The sequence below is a fragment of the Macrobrachium nipponense genome, chromosome 7, assembly GCF_015104395.2.
Source record: "Macrobrachium nipponense isolate FS-2020 chromosome 7, ASM1510439v2, whole genome shotgun sequence".
Taxonomy (NCBI): Eukaryota; Metazoa; Arthropoda; class Malacostraca; order Decapoda; family Palaemonidae; genus Macrobrachium; species Macrobrachium nipponense.
The window spans coordinates 21,207,622-21,223,241 of record NC_061109.1 but is presented as its reverse complement, the minus strand read 5'-3'; the positions used below and the strand labels follow the sequence as shown (position 1 = coordinate 21,223,241).

General features: G+C 38.8%; 1 protein-coding gene across 1 annotated transcript in view; it reads left to right on the top strand.

Moving 5' to 3' along the window:
* LOC135217175 (all-trans-retinol 13,14-reductase-like) overlaps positions 1 to 15,620 on the top strand; it is a 289,079-nt gene that overhangs the window by 128,951 nt on the left and 144,508 nt on the right. The window contains 1 exon segment of the mRNA XM_064252897.1: positions 4,527 to 4,657. Coding sequence (XP_064108967.1) covers positions 4,527 to 4,657 — 131 coding nt within the window.

Sequence of the window (15,620 nt, the reverse complement as noted above, 5' to 3'; positions counted from 1 at the left end):
CGGTCAAATTTGACTCGACCGAAATGGTAGAAAAATGCAATTGTAAGCTAAAACTCTTATATTTTAGTAATATTCAATCATTTACCTTCATTTTACAACAAATTGGAAGTCTATAGCACACTATTTCGATTTATGGTGAATTTATGAAAAAACTTTTTCCTTACGTCCGCGCGGTAACTCTTCCGAAAAAAATCATACATGCGATTGTGGTAATGTTTGCACCATTTTAAAATTAGCTGTTACGTAAAGTTTTATATATGGAAATTTGCGCAATTTCTTATAGAATACAACTAAAAACAACCCATGGTTGTAGCTTTTATTAGTTTTGAAATATTTTCATATAAATAACGATAAGTGCCAAAATATCAACCTTCGGTCAACTTTCACTCGATCGAAATGGTCGAAAACCGCAATTGTAAGCTAAAACTCTTACATTCTAGTAGTACTCAATCATTTACCTTCATTTTGCAACAAACGGGAAGTCTCAAGCACAATATTTTGGTTAATGGTGAATTTTAGAAGAAAAACTTTTTTCTATGTCCGCGCTGTAACTGCCGAAAAAATCAGAAATGTTTTCATCCAATTGTCGTAATGTTTACACCGTTTTATATTAGCCGTTACATAAAGTTTTATATATGGAAATGTGTGCAATTTCATAAGAATACAACAAAAAACAACCCATGGTTGTAGCTTTTATCAGTTTTGAAGTATTTTCATATAAATAACGATAAGTGCCAAAATTTCAACCTTCAGTCAACTTTGACTCGACTGAAATGTTCGAAAAACGCAATTGTAAGCTAAAACTCTTATATTCTAGTAATATTCAATCATTTACCTTCATTTTACAGCAAATTGGAAGTCTCTAGCACAATATTTTGATTTATGGTGAATTTATGAAAAAATCTTTTTCCTTATGTCCACGCGGTAACTCTTCCAAAAAAATCATAAATTGTAATGTTTGCACCGTTTTATATTAGCCGTTACATAAAGTTTTATACATGAAAATGTGTGAAATTTCATATAAAATACAACAAAAACAACCCATGGTTGTAGCTTTTATCAGTTTTGAAATATTTTCATATAAATAACAATAAGTGCCAAAATTTCAACCTTCGGTCAACTTTGACAACTGCAATTGTAAGCTAAAACTCTTACATTCTAGTAATACTCAATCATTTACCTTTATTTTGCAACAAATCAGAAGTCTCTAGCACAATATTTTGATTTATGGTGAATTTTAGAAGAAAAACTTTTTCCTATGTTTGCACGGTAACTGCCGAAAAAATCAGAAATTTTTTCGTCCAATTGTTGTAATGTTTACACCATTTTATATTAGCTGTTTGACCTAAAGTTTTACATATGGAAATGTGCGCAATTTCATGTAGAATACAACAAAAAACAACCCATGGTTGTAGCTTTTATCAGTTTTGAAATATTTTCATATAAATAACGATAAGGGCCAAAATTTCAACCTTTGGTCAACTTTGACTCGACCGAAATGGTCGAAAAACGCAATTGTAAGCTAAAAATATTATATTCCAGTAATATTCAATAACTTACCTTTATTTTGCAACAAATCGGAAGTGTCTAGCACAATATTTCGATTTATGGTGAATTTATGAAAAAAAACTTGTTCCTTATTTCCACACGGTAACTCTTCCGAAAAAATCATAAATTTTTTTGTCCGATTGTCGTAATCTTTGCACCATTTTATATTAGCCGTTACATAAAGTTTTATATATGGAAATGTGTGCAATTTCATGTAGAATACAACAAAAAACAACCCATGGTTGTAGCTTTTATTAGTTTTAAAATATTTTCATATAAATAACGATAAATAAAAAAATTCGACCTTTGGTCAACGTTAACGTGACCGAAATGGTCGGAAACTGCAATTGTAAGCTACAACACTTACAGTCTAGTAATATTCAATCAATTACCTTCATTTTGCAACGAACGGGAAGTCTCTAGCACAGTATTTTGATTTATGGTGAATTTTTGAAAACTTTTTTTTTTTTTTTTTTTTTTTTTTTTTTTTTTTTACGTCCGCGCGTTACGAATTCTTGCATCATATTGTGATAATATTTTTTCTGTGTTGCTTTTATTGTTTTACAATTTGTTATATACCAAAATCATTGCAATTTAGTGTACAATACAACAAAAAAATAATTAACTCTTTAGCTTCAACCGTTTTGCTCACAGCACGATTTGTATACAATTATATATGAAATTTTTTTTCGTGCTGTCATATATTCCAATATTTATATATGATAATGATATTTTTTTTCATTTCTGATGGTTGCTTACTAAACTTCAGGCAATGGCAAAAAAAGGAGCCAAAAATGAACTCTTAATCTTAAAAATTAAGTGTGCTGTGATTTTTTGAAAAAAACTTTTTCTGCTTCGGCACTCACTCGCGAACGCTGCCGGCATATGGGAGACACTTTGGGAAATACTGGCTCGGCGTTTAAGGGTTAATTTAAAACTGCCATGGCCTGGGATCAGGAGCAGTGGTCTGTGTATTGCTGAGGGTGCCATTATAGAGGAATTTTCAGCTCCTGAAACCTTGTAGATGTCAATGTTTCTGTTTAGAGGAGATAAGACTTTTCACTGTCTACTTCCAAAGTTATCGTTCCATACGTACTTTCCTCGGTATTGCATCAATTACTTCTAGATCTTGCTGAGGACCAGTGCTGTAAGGTGTTGAGATTGAAGCCCCTTCATCTCTATATCAGTCTCTCTCTGGAGTTTAGATGCGGGTCTAAACTATCTGAATTTACTGTAAAACCTTTTATTTGGCACTAGCAGTGGTTAATAAGTAAATATACTGTCAGCACCCTTCTTTTAGCTGGTGTAAAGGGAATGCTATTTTAGCTTTCTGCCTTAGAGCTGAGGGTGATGTTAAGGCTATGCTTTACAGTGTTCTATAAGAATTCCAATGTAACCCCTAAGTGGGAAGAGGAAACTTCTCTATCATGTTGGGGGATTTAAATTTAAAGGTTAAACCTAGAACATTTTTATCATCCTTTTAGAAACCTTAAACATCTTTGTCAAAGGTAAATGCTGGTTTTGTGGTTTTTAAGAAACAGATGTCATTGTCAAAGGTTAAGCCTGGAAGAGGCAAAATTCAACCTTTTGTTTTGTGGTTTTAGAAAACCTAGCTGTCTTGGCCAATGGTTAAGCTTGAAGGCAAAGTTAACTTTTTGTTTTGTGGTTTTAGAAAACCTAGAATGTATTTGTGAAGGTTAAGCCTGGAAGAGGCAAAGTTAACCTTTTGTGTTGTGATTTTCAGAAACTTATAACGACTTTGCCAATGGTTAAACTTAAAGGCAAAGTTATCTTTTTGTTTTGTGGTTTTAGAAAACCGAGAATGTATTTGTGAAGATTAAGCCTGGAAGAGGCAAAGTTAATCTTTTGTGTCGTGATTTTTAGAAACTTTATCAAGGAACACAAGGTCCTCTTTGATGTACTGGATAGGCTAGTGCATGAAAACTAGCTCCATATCTTCTATTTTTATTTAAGGTAAACATGCATAATGTGATCAGCAGTTGCAACTTCATTTAGTGTTAAGTCAATTTGTTGCTCCAGAATAGGATTCATGTGGCACAGTGGAAGTACAATCCGATTTTTACCTGATCACAACCTTAAGTATACAAAATTGTGTTTGAAAACAGTAAAGCCCTTAATCCACTACTAGTAGTGGGTAGTCTTTTCCTGAACTGAAAAAAAGAGTAATTCTTTAGGCTCTTTTATTTAAATCCTGGGTTTTAATATTTTGGGGAGCGTGAAGGTACAAATGTTGTATAGGGGCGTACCTTTGTATCGTAAAGGTATTTATTTTAAGTGGCTGTCATTTTATAGGGCTTTTGGACCCAGGCACAAGGGTACCTCATACCGCTTGCATTTCATTCTGGCTGAATTGAAGCGGTTTTCTCCGCAAGGCTGCTCTTTGCTGCATATGTAGGAGAGCTTTGCTCCCCGAATGGAATTCAACTTCTGGTGGTAGTAAAATCCACCAAGGATTCCAGATCAAGTGAGAATGTTTTGAGTTTCATACAAGAAACCTTTAGCTCGAATGGCTGAGTGGAATTTTGTCTAGCTGCACTACCCACCATCCTCATAATGTGGGAATCGGCTAAATTTAACTTTAGGTAAGATTCATCTCAAATAATATAAATTTTCATGATAAAATTTATTATTTGGATACTTACCTACTGTTAAAGTAGACCCACCCAGCCTCCTTACAACTTAGTGGGCTGTCAAGGAGAATTCTGACAAGAGCTAAAACGTTCAAAACACCTGGTGGAGAACAGGTAAACTAGAGTCATCCGGGCAGCCATTCGATTTTTTTGTTTGAATGCCGACTCGCCTAATCAGGGATGAGATACTATAGCTAAATTTAACAGTAGGTAAGTATCCAAATAATAGATTTTATTATGAAAATTTGTATTATTTAGAAAATTACCCCCGTTAAGTATTTAACTTGTAAATGTTTTCTTTATTTGTTTGCTTTTTTAATATTTCAGGGTTCAGCAAAGATAAAATACCAGATGGATTAGATGCAATTGTGATAGGCAGTGGGATTGGAGGTCTCTCAACAGCTGCTTTATTATCCAAAGCTGGAAAGAAGGTGCTGGTATTGGAGCAACATGATCAGGTAAGAATTACCCAGTGTACGTGTGTGTCAGGACCTTAATATTTTCTGCCTAAGAAAAAGATTGACCAGGGTAAAAATTTTTGCTTACGTATTTTGTTTACGCTTCGTTGCCAATAGCAAACAGCAATACTTACGATAATCTGTGACAAATATCGTTTGTATGACTTTATTGTTCGGAGAAGTTATATACGTATATGTACTACCAAAATAATAATGAAGTTGGAATTAATTTTAGCCTTAATGTTATTACTACTGTAATTACACTACTACTATTAAAATTTCTAAAAGGTTATCGAACAAATGTCGCTTCGATTGCAACCGTATACATACTCCATTTTCGTACGTCATATGTGTTTACATTTTGTGGCTAGCCACCAGACGCATAAGTTGAGTGCAGTGATGTGGAGTTATTCTTTGAATAGGCTATTTATTTATGAAGATATGCCTATAATATATAAGGTGAGAATGGTTTTATTACCTTTATTGTCAGTTAATATCATAATGTGAATCTGTTTGTGTTTGTTGGTGGTTATCACACTGCAAATAGGCTTAGCCTACTAATGAACATCGTACATAAACCTTGAATAGGCTATTTATTACGAAGATGGGACAAAAATATATAAGGTGGGAATGGTTTTATTACCTTTATTTTCAATTAATATCATAATATGAGTCTTTTAATGTATGTTGGTAGTTATCGGACTGTGGCCGAGGCTTAGCCTACAGAAAAACATCGCATATGCAACACAACAAACCTGCGATGCAGCGATTCATACCAGCGATGTAGCATGAGAAGCGGTCCGAGAAAAAACCCGTGATTAACTGAATCCGGGATTACTGATCCGCTATTAAGCGATGCCCCACTGTAATTACATAGCTAACAATTTCTAGCACCGGCAGTTAATATTCGGAATTCGCACTAGCAATTCTTTGTATTGGCTATAGGTAACTAGTCCCGCCCACTTTCAGGAAGAAGAGGAACAACTGAGCCAGGTTCTTCAATTTGTTTCTGCTAGCTTATGACAAGGTTGTGGGTCAGCAGCTGGTTCGGAATTTGAATTCTTTTTCTTTCTTCTGTAATTGGTGAAGTGCTCTCTCTCTTCTTCTTCTTCTTCTTCTTCTTCTTCTTCTTCTTCTTCTTCTTCTTCTTCTTCTTCTTCTTCTTCTTCTTCTTCTTCTTCTTCTTTTTTTTTTTTTTTTTTTTTTTTTTTTTTTTTTTTTTTTTTTTTTTTTTTTTTTGTAGCCATTCGGCATTTGTTTTGATTTGTGTTTTTATTAGATAATTAGCCAGTTAAATTACTGAAGTTGACTTGACTTGTAACCGACGATGTCTGACACTAGTGTATCTGAGCACTCGTTATTGCAGCAAGGGCTGCAGGACAAGATTAATGTCGGCAAAATATGACACTTATACAATTTGTGTGAATTGTAAAGGGCAAAACTGCTTAATTGACAATACTTGCGTGGAGTGTGAAGGATAGGATGAAAAACATTGGAAGACTCTAGTTTAGAGTTAGATGTTCTGATTGTTTCTGTCCACGCTGTTTCTCCCATGCCCAGCCCTTCTACTATTCCTCCTAATCCTGATCCCAACTCCCAGGTTCTTAACCTCAACACCATTATTGCATTAGAAAGTAAATTCGACAGTAAGTTCGTAATACTATTTAATACAGTGACTCAATTAGGTCATTCAGTGAAAGCTCTCATGGAGCACAAAGTGTTGTAAGTGAAGTGCAAGTGGAGGAGCTGGCTGTCTTTTCTGCTGATTCTCCTAGGCAAAAGTCACTGACATACTCCCTGGTAAAATCACCAGGGAAAAGTCATACCAGAAACCCAAGGGAGATCAGTAGGGTCGGCCCTTCAGTCTCATCTGTCGCTAAATCCCAGATGAAGATAGCAGACAGCCACTGGAAAGGCGTTTTTGTGGAAGTGCACCGTCTTTCCTTGAGTTACAAGGCTTCCAGTCCGGAAAAGAGGTGCCGATGGTGGTATAGTAATTCTTCCAGACCACTGAAAAGATCTGCAGCCGACGCTTCAGTAGCACCAGCGGTTCCATGTAAGAAGTCTGGAGAAGCCGTTCCTTCATGCAGCTTTTGGGACAGCCCAGAGAGGTTTTCTCCTGAGAGCTCATTGTCAGTTAAGAGCCGAGAGAGCACGCCTGCGCCTAGAAGTGCAGCTGGCCCAAAAGCGTGCCAGTTGTCTCTTGCGCGCAACTTGGTACCCAAACATTGTCACCAACGAGCGCCAGTCGGCGCCAAAATGCCCAGCATCTTCCAAGCTCTCGGAAATAGTCGATCGCCCAGTGGAACACCCAGTGAACAATGTTCGCTCAGTATTAGTGGAACAGCCAGTTCCTGGGCGACAGACAGGGAAGGCTCCCAGTCGATAATTTGCTTCTTCAGCGAGTTCAGCGCAAGAAAAGGATTTTTCAGCGTATTCAGCACCTCAGCAACATCCAGCGAGACCAGGACAGTCTAGAGATCCTGTCCAACAGAAGTTGGATGACATTTTAGGCTACTTAAAGAAGCCTTATGCACCGAAAACAAATTGCGATCCTCTCCTTTCTCCAGTGTCGTCAGTAGAGGAGGAAGAAATCAATGCACCAGAAGAGGCTTCGTCGTCTTCAGCTTACGCAGCACTACTGAACGTTTTGTTGCGTAATTATCTTACCTTTTTCTTTCCAGCAGCTCCTGCTTCTCCAACTACAATGCTTCAGTTAAGTGTGGTACAGGAAGCAACAAAGCTGCCGAAGATGGTTTTGGCAACCTCTGCAAAGAAAGCCCTTAAGGAAGTGGACTTGTGGCTTCCAGACAAGAGAGAGAAAGGGAAGGCTTGCTTTAGCTATCTGCCTTCGCACCTTCTAATTAGAAGGTATGCATACTATGTGACTGGAGAAGCTCCTTCCTTGGGAGTCTCTGCCTCCTCTCAAGGGGACTTCTCTAGCCTTATAGATTTGGCCCGAAGGTCAGCATTTTCTGCTGCCAAGATAATGTTCTCAGCAGAACTAGATCATTTTTTGAAGAATACCTTCAAGATTTTATAGGTTATCAGCTTTTTGGATTGGTCTGTAGGAGCCCTGGCAAAAAAGATTCAAGATTACCCTGACTTCCCTTCAGACATAGGATTGGATCTGCTTGATATCCTGTTTTGTGCAGACAAGGGAGTAAGGGATGCTTTAAGAGAAATAGCCTCCCTTTATGCCATGGGAGTGTTGAAAAAGAGGGAGCTTTGGTGTTCCTTTACCACTAAAGGAGTCACCATGGTTCAGAAGTCCACTCTTTTATTCTCACCTTTAGTAAAGGGTTCCCGCTTTCCTCCATCTTTGATTAATGATATAGCGTCGGGTCTTGAGAAGAAATCAACACAAGATTTGTTAGCCCATTCCATGAGACGGCTGAAAGAAGCTACTCCATCAAGCGTGAAGGTAGCTTCCCCTTTGCAGTCCTTTCCTTTTCGTGTCTGTAGACTGAGATCAAACCCCAAAACGAGATCAAACGTCCGCTTTGGCTCTTGAGCTAGTAGGAAAATCTCTACGAGATCGGCTCCCAAAAAGTGAAAGCGATCTCTCCCGTGCACCAGTAGGAGCAAGACTCCAACAATTTTGGGAAAGATGGAGCAAGAAAGGTGCAGAGTCATGGGTAATGGAAGTACTAAGATTTGGGTATTCAATTCAGTTTCTAGAAAAGCCCCCCTTAATCAAGAAGCCTATTATCTTGACTGCCCACTCAGTAGGCTCAAAGTAGTTTTCAGCTCTTGCAAAAGAAGTTGATTCCCTCCTTGAGAAGAGAGCAATAGAGTTAGTCAAAGACAAGAGTTCAGAGAGATTTTACAATCAGCTGTTTCTAGTGCCAAAGTCGACAGGAGGTTAGAGACCAGTTTTAGATGTGAGTGCCCTGAATGTCTTCGTTCAAAAGACAAAATTTCGCATGGAGACAAGCCACTCCATTCTATCAGCCATGCGCCAAGGAGATTGGATGGTCTTTATAGACATGAGGGATGCATACTTCCACATCCCAGTGCATCCAAAATCAAGGAAATATCTCAGATTTGCATTCCAAGATCAAGTGTATCAGTTCAGGGCACTCTGTTTCGGTCTGTCGATGGCCCCACAAGTGTTCACAAGGGTTCTTGCTCCTCTAGCAGAATGGCTGCATTTAGAAAGAATAAGGTTAGCTCTGTATCTGGACAACTGGCTTCTTCGTTCTCAGTCAAAGGAGCAAGGCACGGAGGACTTAAAAAGGACACTAAATTTTACTTAGGTACTCGGCCAACAAGTGGATGAGCTTGATCGGGACTTTGGCCTCGATAGAGCAGTTCTTGTCATTAGGGAAACTTCACATAAGAGTTTTTCAGTTCTATCTCAGGCCCAGCTGGGACAGAAAAAGTCAGCCCGACTCATTTGTTTCCAATAACACGAGATAAAAAGTCATCTGCTGTGGTGGAAATCAGAAGGAAGACTTCAGAAAGGAAAGTCTTCACCCACAGAACCCTGACCTGAACTTCTATGCCGACGCATCGGATGTAGGTTGGAGAGCCCTACTAGAGCAAGGAAGTGTCAGGAGTGTGGTCTCAGGAGGAAAAGGATATGCACATAAATGTGAGAGTTAAAAGCTATTCACTTAGGTCTCAGGAGCTTTGTATCAGAGGTATACAACAGAACAATAGCAGTGTGCACTGACAACATGACGGCACTAGCTTACATCAGCAGACAATCGGGAACTCACTCCTTTTCACTGTGCAAAGCAGCAAGGGATCTCCTGCTGTGGTCCAAGGAGAATTGGACGACAACAGTCACAAGATTTATGCCAGGGAAATTCAACGTCCTCGCGGATCAGTTGAGCAGACGGAATCAAGAGATCACCACGGAGTGGACTCTAGATCAGGAGGTATGCGGGGCCCTCTGGAAGTTATGGGGAAAACCTATGATCGATCTTTTTGCAACACAAAGAAATTCTTGACTACCAACATTCTTCTCCCGGTACCAGATCTGCTAGCACTAGCTATGGATGCAATGTTACAGGATTGGTCGGACAAATTATTTATGCCTTCCCTCTGTTTGGATTAATAAGAGAAGTACTAAACAAGTTGCTAACACACAGGAATGTGTCCATGATTTTGATATCCCCATTCTAGCCATTAAAAGAGTGGTTTCCCAATCTGTTGGCACAGATAGTGGACTTCCCAAGATTGCTCCCTCAGAAGAAAAAGTTTTTCAGACAACTACACTTCAAGAGGTTTCATGAAGGGCTATCCTCGCTTGCTGTGACAGGATTAAAACTCTCAACAGACTTCTTAGAGCAAAAGGACTTTCAAGAAAGGCTGCTAGAGCAATTTCAGAATGTAGACGTAAATCCTCTGCAGTAGTCTACCAAAATAAGTGGGCAATCTCCTGCACATGGTGCAAACAAAAGGGTATCTTGTCTTCTGAGACAACTGTGACAGAAGTTGCAGACTTTCTCCTTTTTCTCAGAGATTCTATGATCAAGGGTTATAGAGCTATGCTCAACTCTGTTTTCAGACATAGAGGATTAGATTTGTCGGTAAACTGAGACATTACAGACTTGATTAAATCTTTTAATAGAGGTAAAAGAGGAAAAGATTCAGTTGCTTGGAATTTAGATGTGGTGTTAAAGTGGCTTTGAGGCCCTCCTTTTGAACCATGGGAGGATGCCTCATTCAGAAACCTGACAAAGAAGACTTTTTAATAGCTTTAGTGACAGCAAAAAGAGTAAGTGAACCCCAGGCTATAGATAGGAGAGTCGGGTTCTCTGGAGGAGATGCGATCTGTTCACTATCTCTGAATTTTTTCGCCAAAAACGAGAATCCTAGTAGACCCTGGCCCTGTTCTTTTGTAATTAAGAGTCTTGTCAGAATTATTAGGGCCTGAAGAAGAGGAGAGAGGCCTCTGGCCAGCAAGAGCCCTGAAGTTCCACTTGAAAAGGACGGAGAAGACTAAAGGCCCTTCCAGTAATTTATGGAGGTCCGTTAAGGATCACTTCTGCCCTCTTTCTAAGAATGCCCTGTCATTTTTATGAAGGGAAGTGATTAGAGAATCACAATCTCAAATAGGTGAAAAATTTTTACCTATACTCAAGGTAAAAGCGCATGAAATCAGAGCAATTTCCACCTCATGGTATTTAAAAACCTCTCCCTGACAGAGATCCTTCAAACGACTTTCTGGAGATGCAAGTCAGGGTTTGCATCACACTATCTAAAAGAGATAAAATCTGTATACAGGCAGTCCCCCGAGTTACAATGGGTTTGGCTTATGGCGTTCTGAGGTTAAGGCGCTTTTCAATTATATTCATCAGAAATTATTTCCAGGGTTATGACGCATGTTCCAGGGTTACGTCACCTGCAGCGCTGATCTGGCAGAAGAAATATGACACCAAAAATGCAAAATAATATTTGAAGGTTTTTTTGATGAAAAATGTAATAAGAATGTAGTTTACACAGTTTTCAATGCACCCAAAGCTTTAAAAGTAAGGTGTTCTCAGGAATTTTGGCGATGTTCCGACTTCCAGCGATTTTCGGCTTACGACACATCTCAAGAACGGAACCCCCGTCGTAACCTGGCGACTGCTTGCGTAGTGAATGCAGTACGTTAGGCCCCTTATCAGTTGGCGGCATGGTGTTGGGGAAGGGAACCTAGGAAACATTCCTTCCTACCTTTTTGTCTTGATTTAAGTTTGTGTGTTTTTGGGTAGTCATGGGGTATGTGGTACCAGGATACCCTCCAGTTGTTTTGGTGAAGGGTAGGAATTTAGTTTTATGGTATAGGTAGCATTGTTTTGGTCTTTGTTGGTACTGCGCCCTGGGCAGGGGCATTATGTGCTTAATCTTTGCAAGTGATTAGACCATAGGCTTCATTCAAAGCTCCCACTAAGGTAGTAGGCTACCCAGGTCAAACTACCCAGCATCTACCACCTAAGATGAGCACTGACCAGAGGCAGTATTTTCTTGCAGCAGCTCTCTTTTGCGGTGCACAGTGTGTGATACAGTAGTACCTCGAGATACGAAATTAATCCGTTCCGAGGCGCCCTTCGTATCATGAGGTTTTCGTATCTTGGACCACATTTTACATGTAAAATGGCTAATCCGTTCCAAGCCCTCCAAAAACACCCCAGTAAATTATATTTCCAGGCCTAAAACACATGTTCTAGGGTTACAACGCCGATCCGACGTAAGAAATATGACTCCAAAAAGGCAAAATACTGTACATACTTGACTAATATTCAACTGCATGTAATGTTCAACTCCATTTTTACTGCATATATTAGGACTTTAGCATATGTCCCATAGCAATAAGCCTAGCCTATGTTAGCGGTTGCTACTGTAGCCTAGTCTATGATTCTGACATCTAAACCTAAGAGCTAAAAGCTTAGAATATGCCAATAAAATGTATAAATAATCAGTATGTACTCATTTCAAATAATTATTAATTAATCATTAACTGTAATACACACACACAAAAAAAAAAAACCTTCCAATCGATTGTTTACATTCAGCTCTTACCGTCTTACGAGTACCGAACGAACGCCAAGCAATCATTTTTCCTAGCACACAGTAAGCCATAAATTTTCATTAGTATCTCTCTTCAACTAATGAAACTACCAAACAGTATGATAACCATTCATTTCTATTCTTTATTCTATCTTTACCTAATGGAGATACCGAGTTACTGACAGCTATAATGAAACATACGTATACGTAACGTAATATTAAAACAGAAGAAGAATTCTAAAAATACGTATTTGTTGGCAGTCTGATTTATTTTATATTTTATGATATCTAATTCACAATTTTTTTATTAAATGTATTGCATGTACTCATTTCAAATAATTATTAAGTAACCATTAACTAAAATAACAAACAAAAAAACAAAAAAAGCTTCCAAACTTCTGTTTTACATCCAGCACTTACGAGTATCGAACGATCGCCAAGCAATCACTTTACACAGTAAGCCATAAATTTTCATTAACTCTCTTCAACTACTGAAACTACCAAACAGTATAATAACCATTCATTTCTATTCTTTATTCTATCTTTACCTAATGTTTTTTTTTTTATTAAATGTATTGCATGAATAAGTTTTTCAATTTACAGCATCCTTTTACCAATAGAATACTTAAAGCACAAGGGGTAGATGTTGACCAATAGGAGAGCAGGACCTTATGGGGTGACTAGCATCAGGAACCAATGGGAGAGCGGGAGGATGGTGGCGAGTTTACTCAGTTGGCGGCGCGGGAGTTTTAAAATTGTTCTCGGTGGTCCGGGCGAATCTTGGGACTTTACAGCAACAACCTTTCGTATCTTGAAAACTTTTCGTATGTAGAGCTGTAAAATTGTTCATATTTGCTTTCGTATCTCGAGTTTTTCGTAAGTTGAGCCTTTCGTATGTCGAGGTACCACTGTACTTAAGGGCTTTTGCAGCGTCCCTTCAGCCCTGAACTGCAACCTCTTTTAAACTTTTTACTTTACGTACTTCCATTCAAACCGCCTGTCTACCACCTTGCCATCCCACTCTCTCTGATTTATTTCATCTTGTGACTGCGAGGATTTCCTCCTTGTACATCTCTTAGAAAAAATGCATATATAAAATTTAGACATAAGATTAGTGTAAGGAGCTGACAGTTTCCTCGTGCGTCAGAGCAGAGGCTTTGGAACCTCTAAATAACGCTGGGTAGATGCTTGCAGGTTTCCAAAGACCAGAATCGGAGGGATCCTGGGGCAACTGGGGATGCATAAATGGAGTGTTGCTATTGTGCCCGTTAAGCTCATACCTTCGTGTAATGAATGACCACCTTGCACCACTACCCTGCGAGTGAAGGCTAAACTATTCTAAGGTTGCGGAGCTTTTGTGCCTTGTTGGAGTCCTAGCCAACTAAAACCCCAGACGAGCTTCTGTGCCATTGATTGTAGAACTTGCTACCCGTGAGACCTGGTGTGGCCATTGTGGCCATTCCTTGGGTATTTTCATAGTTGAAGGAGAAGCATTTGGGTTATAAGATTCTGGCTGTTCATGGCTTTTGGATGTTTAGTAGTTTAAGGGATGCTGCTGTTCACTCCTGGCAAAAAATAATTTGCTTAGGCAAATTGTGTTGCTTAGTTGGGAGCTGCGACACGTTTGGGATTGTCTAACAACAGGGAGACCGTATGTTAGTGTGGGAGCGATAAAAGGTATCCTGGTGATGAACTATGGAAAACTGTCCATAGATAATCGGATGCGGTGACTGTGGGAGTACTCAACCCCCCCCCCCCTTTTTTTTTTTTTTTCCTTTTCAGTTGGTCACATTAAAAAGAATACTGAATTAAAAGCGCAGATAGAAACATTGAAAACGAGACACAAACAGGAATGACTCAAGAAAAGATAAAATTAAAGCATATGTGCAAAATGCAGCGTAAATAAGTGGTGCGTTGACGACAAAGAGGCATGTGCATCAAAGCTAGGTAGTCTCAGTGTCCGTCTCTCATGTCAACAAGAACAGGAGATAGCTAAATTGAGGAGGGAAGTGGAAGAATTAGCTAAGGCATTAAAGGAGTTGACAAAGGGCAAACTCAAAGGCAAGAGAAGAGAAAACAGGATGGAAAAGGAAATTGGAGACCTACAAAGAGAAGTTACAAACCTTAAGAGAGAGAAACAGGAATTAAACAACGACATAGTAGAAAACAGAGTACAGTCATGCCCCTACATACGAAAGCACCTACGTACAAAAAACCCAGGTTACGAAGGCAAAGACGAAGATTTTTTGCTTGTGTACAAAAATAATTCAGGTTGCAAAAGGGTGCACTGTAAAGTCCGAGATTCACCAGGGCCGCCTAGAAAAATGTTAAAACTCGCGCGCCGCCAACTCAGTAGACTCGCCACCATCCTCCTGCTCTCCCGTTGGTTCCTGATGCTAGTTACCGCCGTAAAATCCTTCTCTCCTATTGGTCAGCATCTATTCCATTATGCATCTACGTAAGGGAGTTCCTCGACCATTTAGTTTTGGCAGCGTTATCGTACACATGTGGAATTCGTTCATTCACGTAGATTTCGTTTGTTAACCTAAATTCGTGTTAGTGATTTCGCTTTCATTGTACTGTAAGTTACTTTATCGCATTGTGTGTGAACTTAATTACTTACATTATTAGCCATGGGTCCCAAGAATGTTGCTGAAGTTCACAGAAAGAAGAGGATGCTTTCTATGGAGAGGAAGATGGAGATAATCAAGAAGTGTTAATTTTTTCTGCCATTTGTTAATGTGTTTCGTAAAGTTAAGTGTTCATGTTTTCTGCTGTTTGTCCTCCTCCTCTGTTGCCACTTTTGGACATCACTTCACTTGAAAGGTAAGGTTCCACTACACTAATACACTTTATTTACAGGTACAGTAATGGTTAGGTTAGGTATTGAATGGTCCAGATTGTTTTATTTCATTGTTTATTGGTCAATTTAGCTTTATTATAAAATTTACTGTGGTTTTTTTGTAGGGCTTGGAACAAATTAGGCAATTTACATGTAAAACGTAGTTCTGTATATGGAAAGTTCAGGTTACGAAGGCCACTTCAGAACGGATGAATTTCGTAACCTGAGGCACTACAGTATAGTGGAGATTAGAAAACAATTGCTAAAGACCAGAACCAGAAATGAAACAGAAACAAGTACCAGACAAGGTGCAAAGAAATAGGCTTATAAGTATAAAAATAATGAATTCAAGAGAACTGTTGGTAGAAGAGTGATAGCAGTCAGAAAACATGATTGTCCCCCAAAAGGAATCAACCAAACGAATAGACTTGCTGTGTTCTCTGAAACAGAAGAGGAAACTATCTTAATTGGAGACTCGTTAGTAAAAGATCAGGGGTTAAATTTTGTGGCCAAAAATAGAAGTAGCAGGTGCAGGAGCAAAGAAGATAGCTTAGGCAGTGAAAAAAAATCAAGGTAAATAATAGAAAAAGTGTAATCATAGTGCAGGGCGGAGGAAAT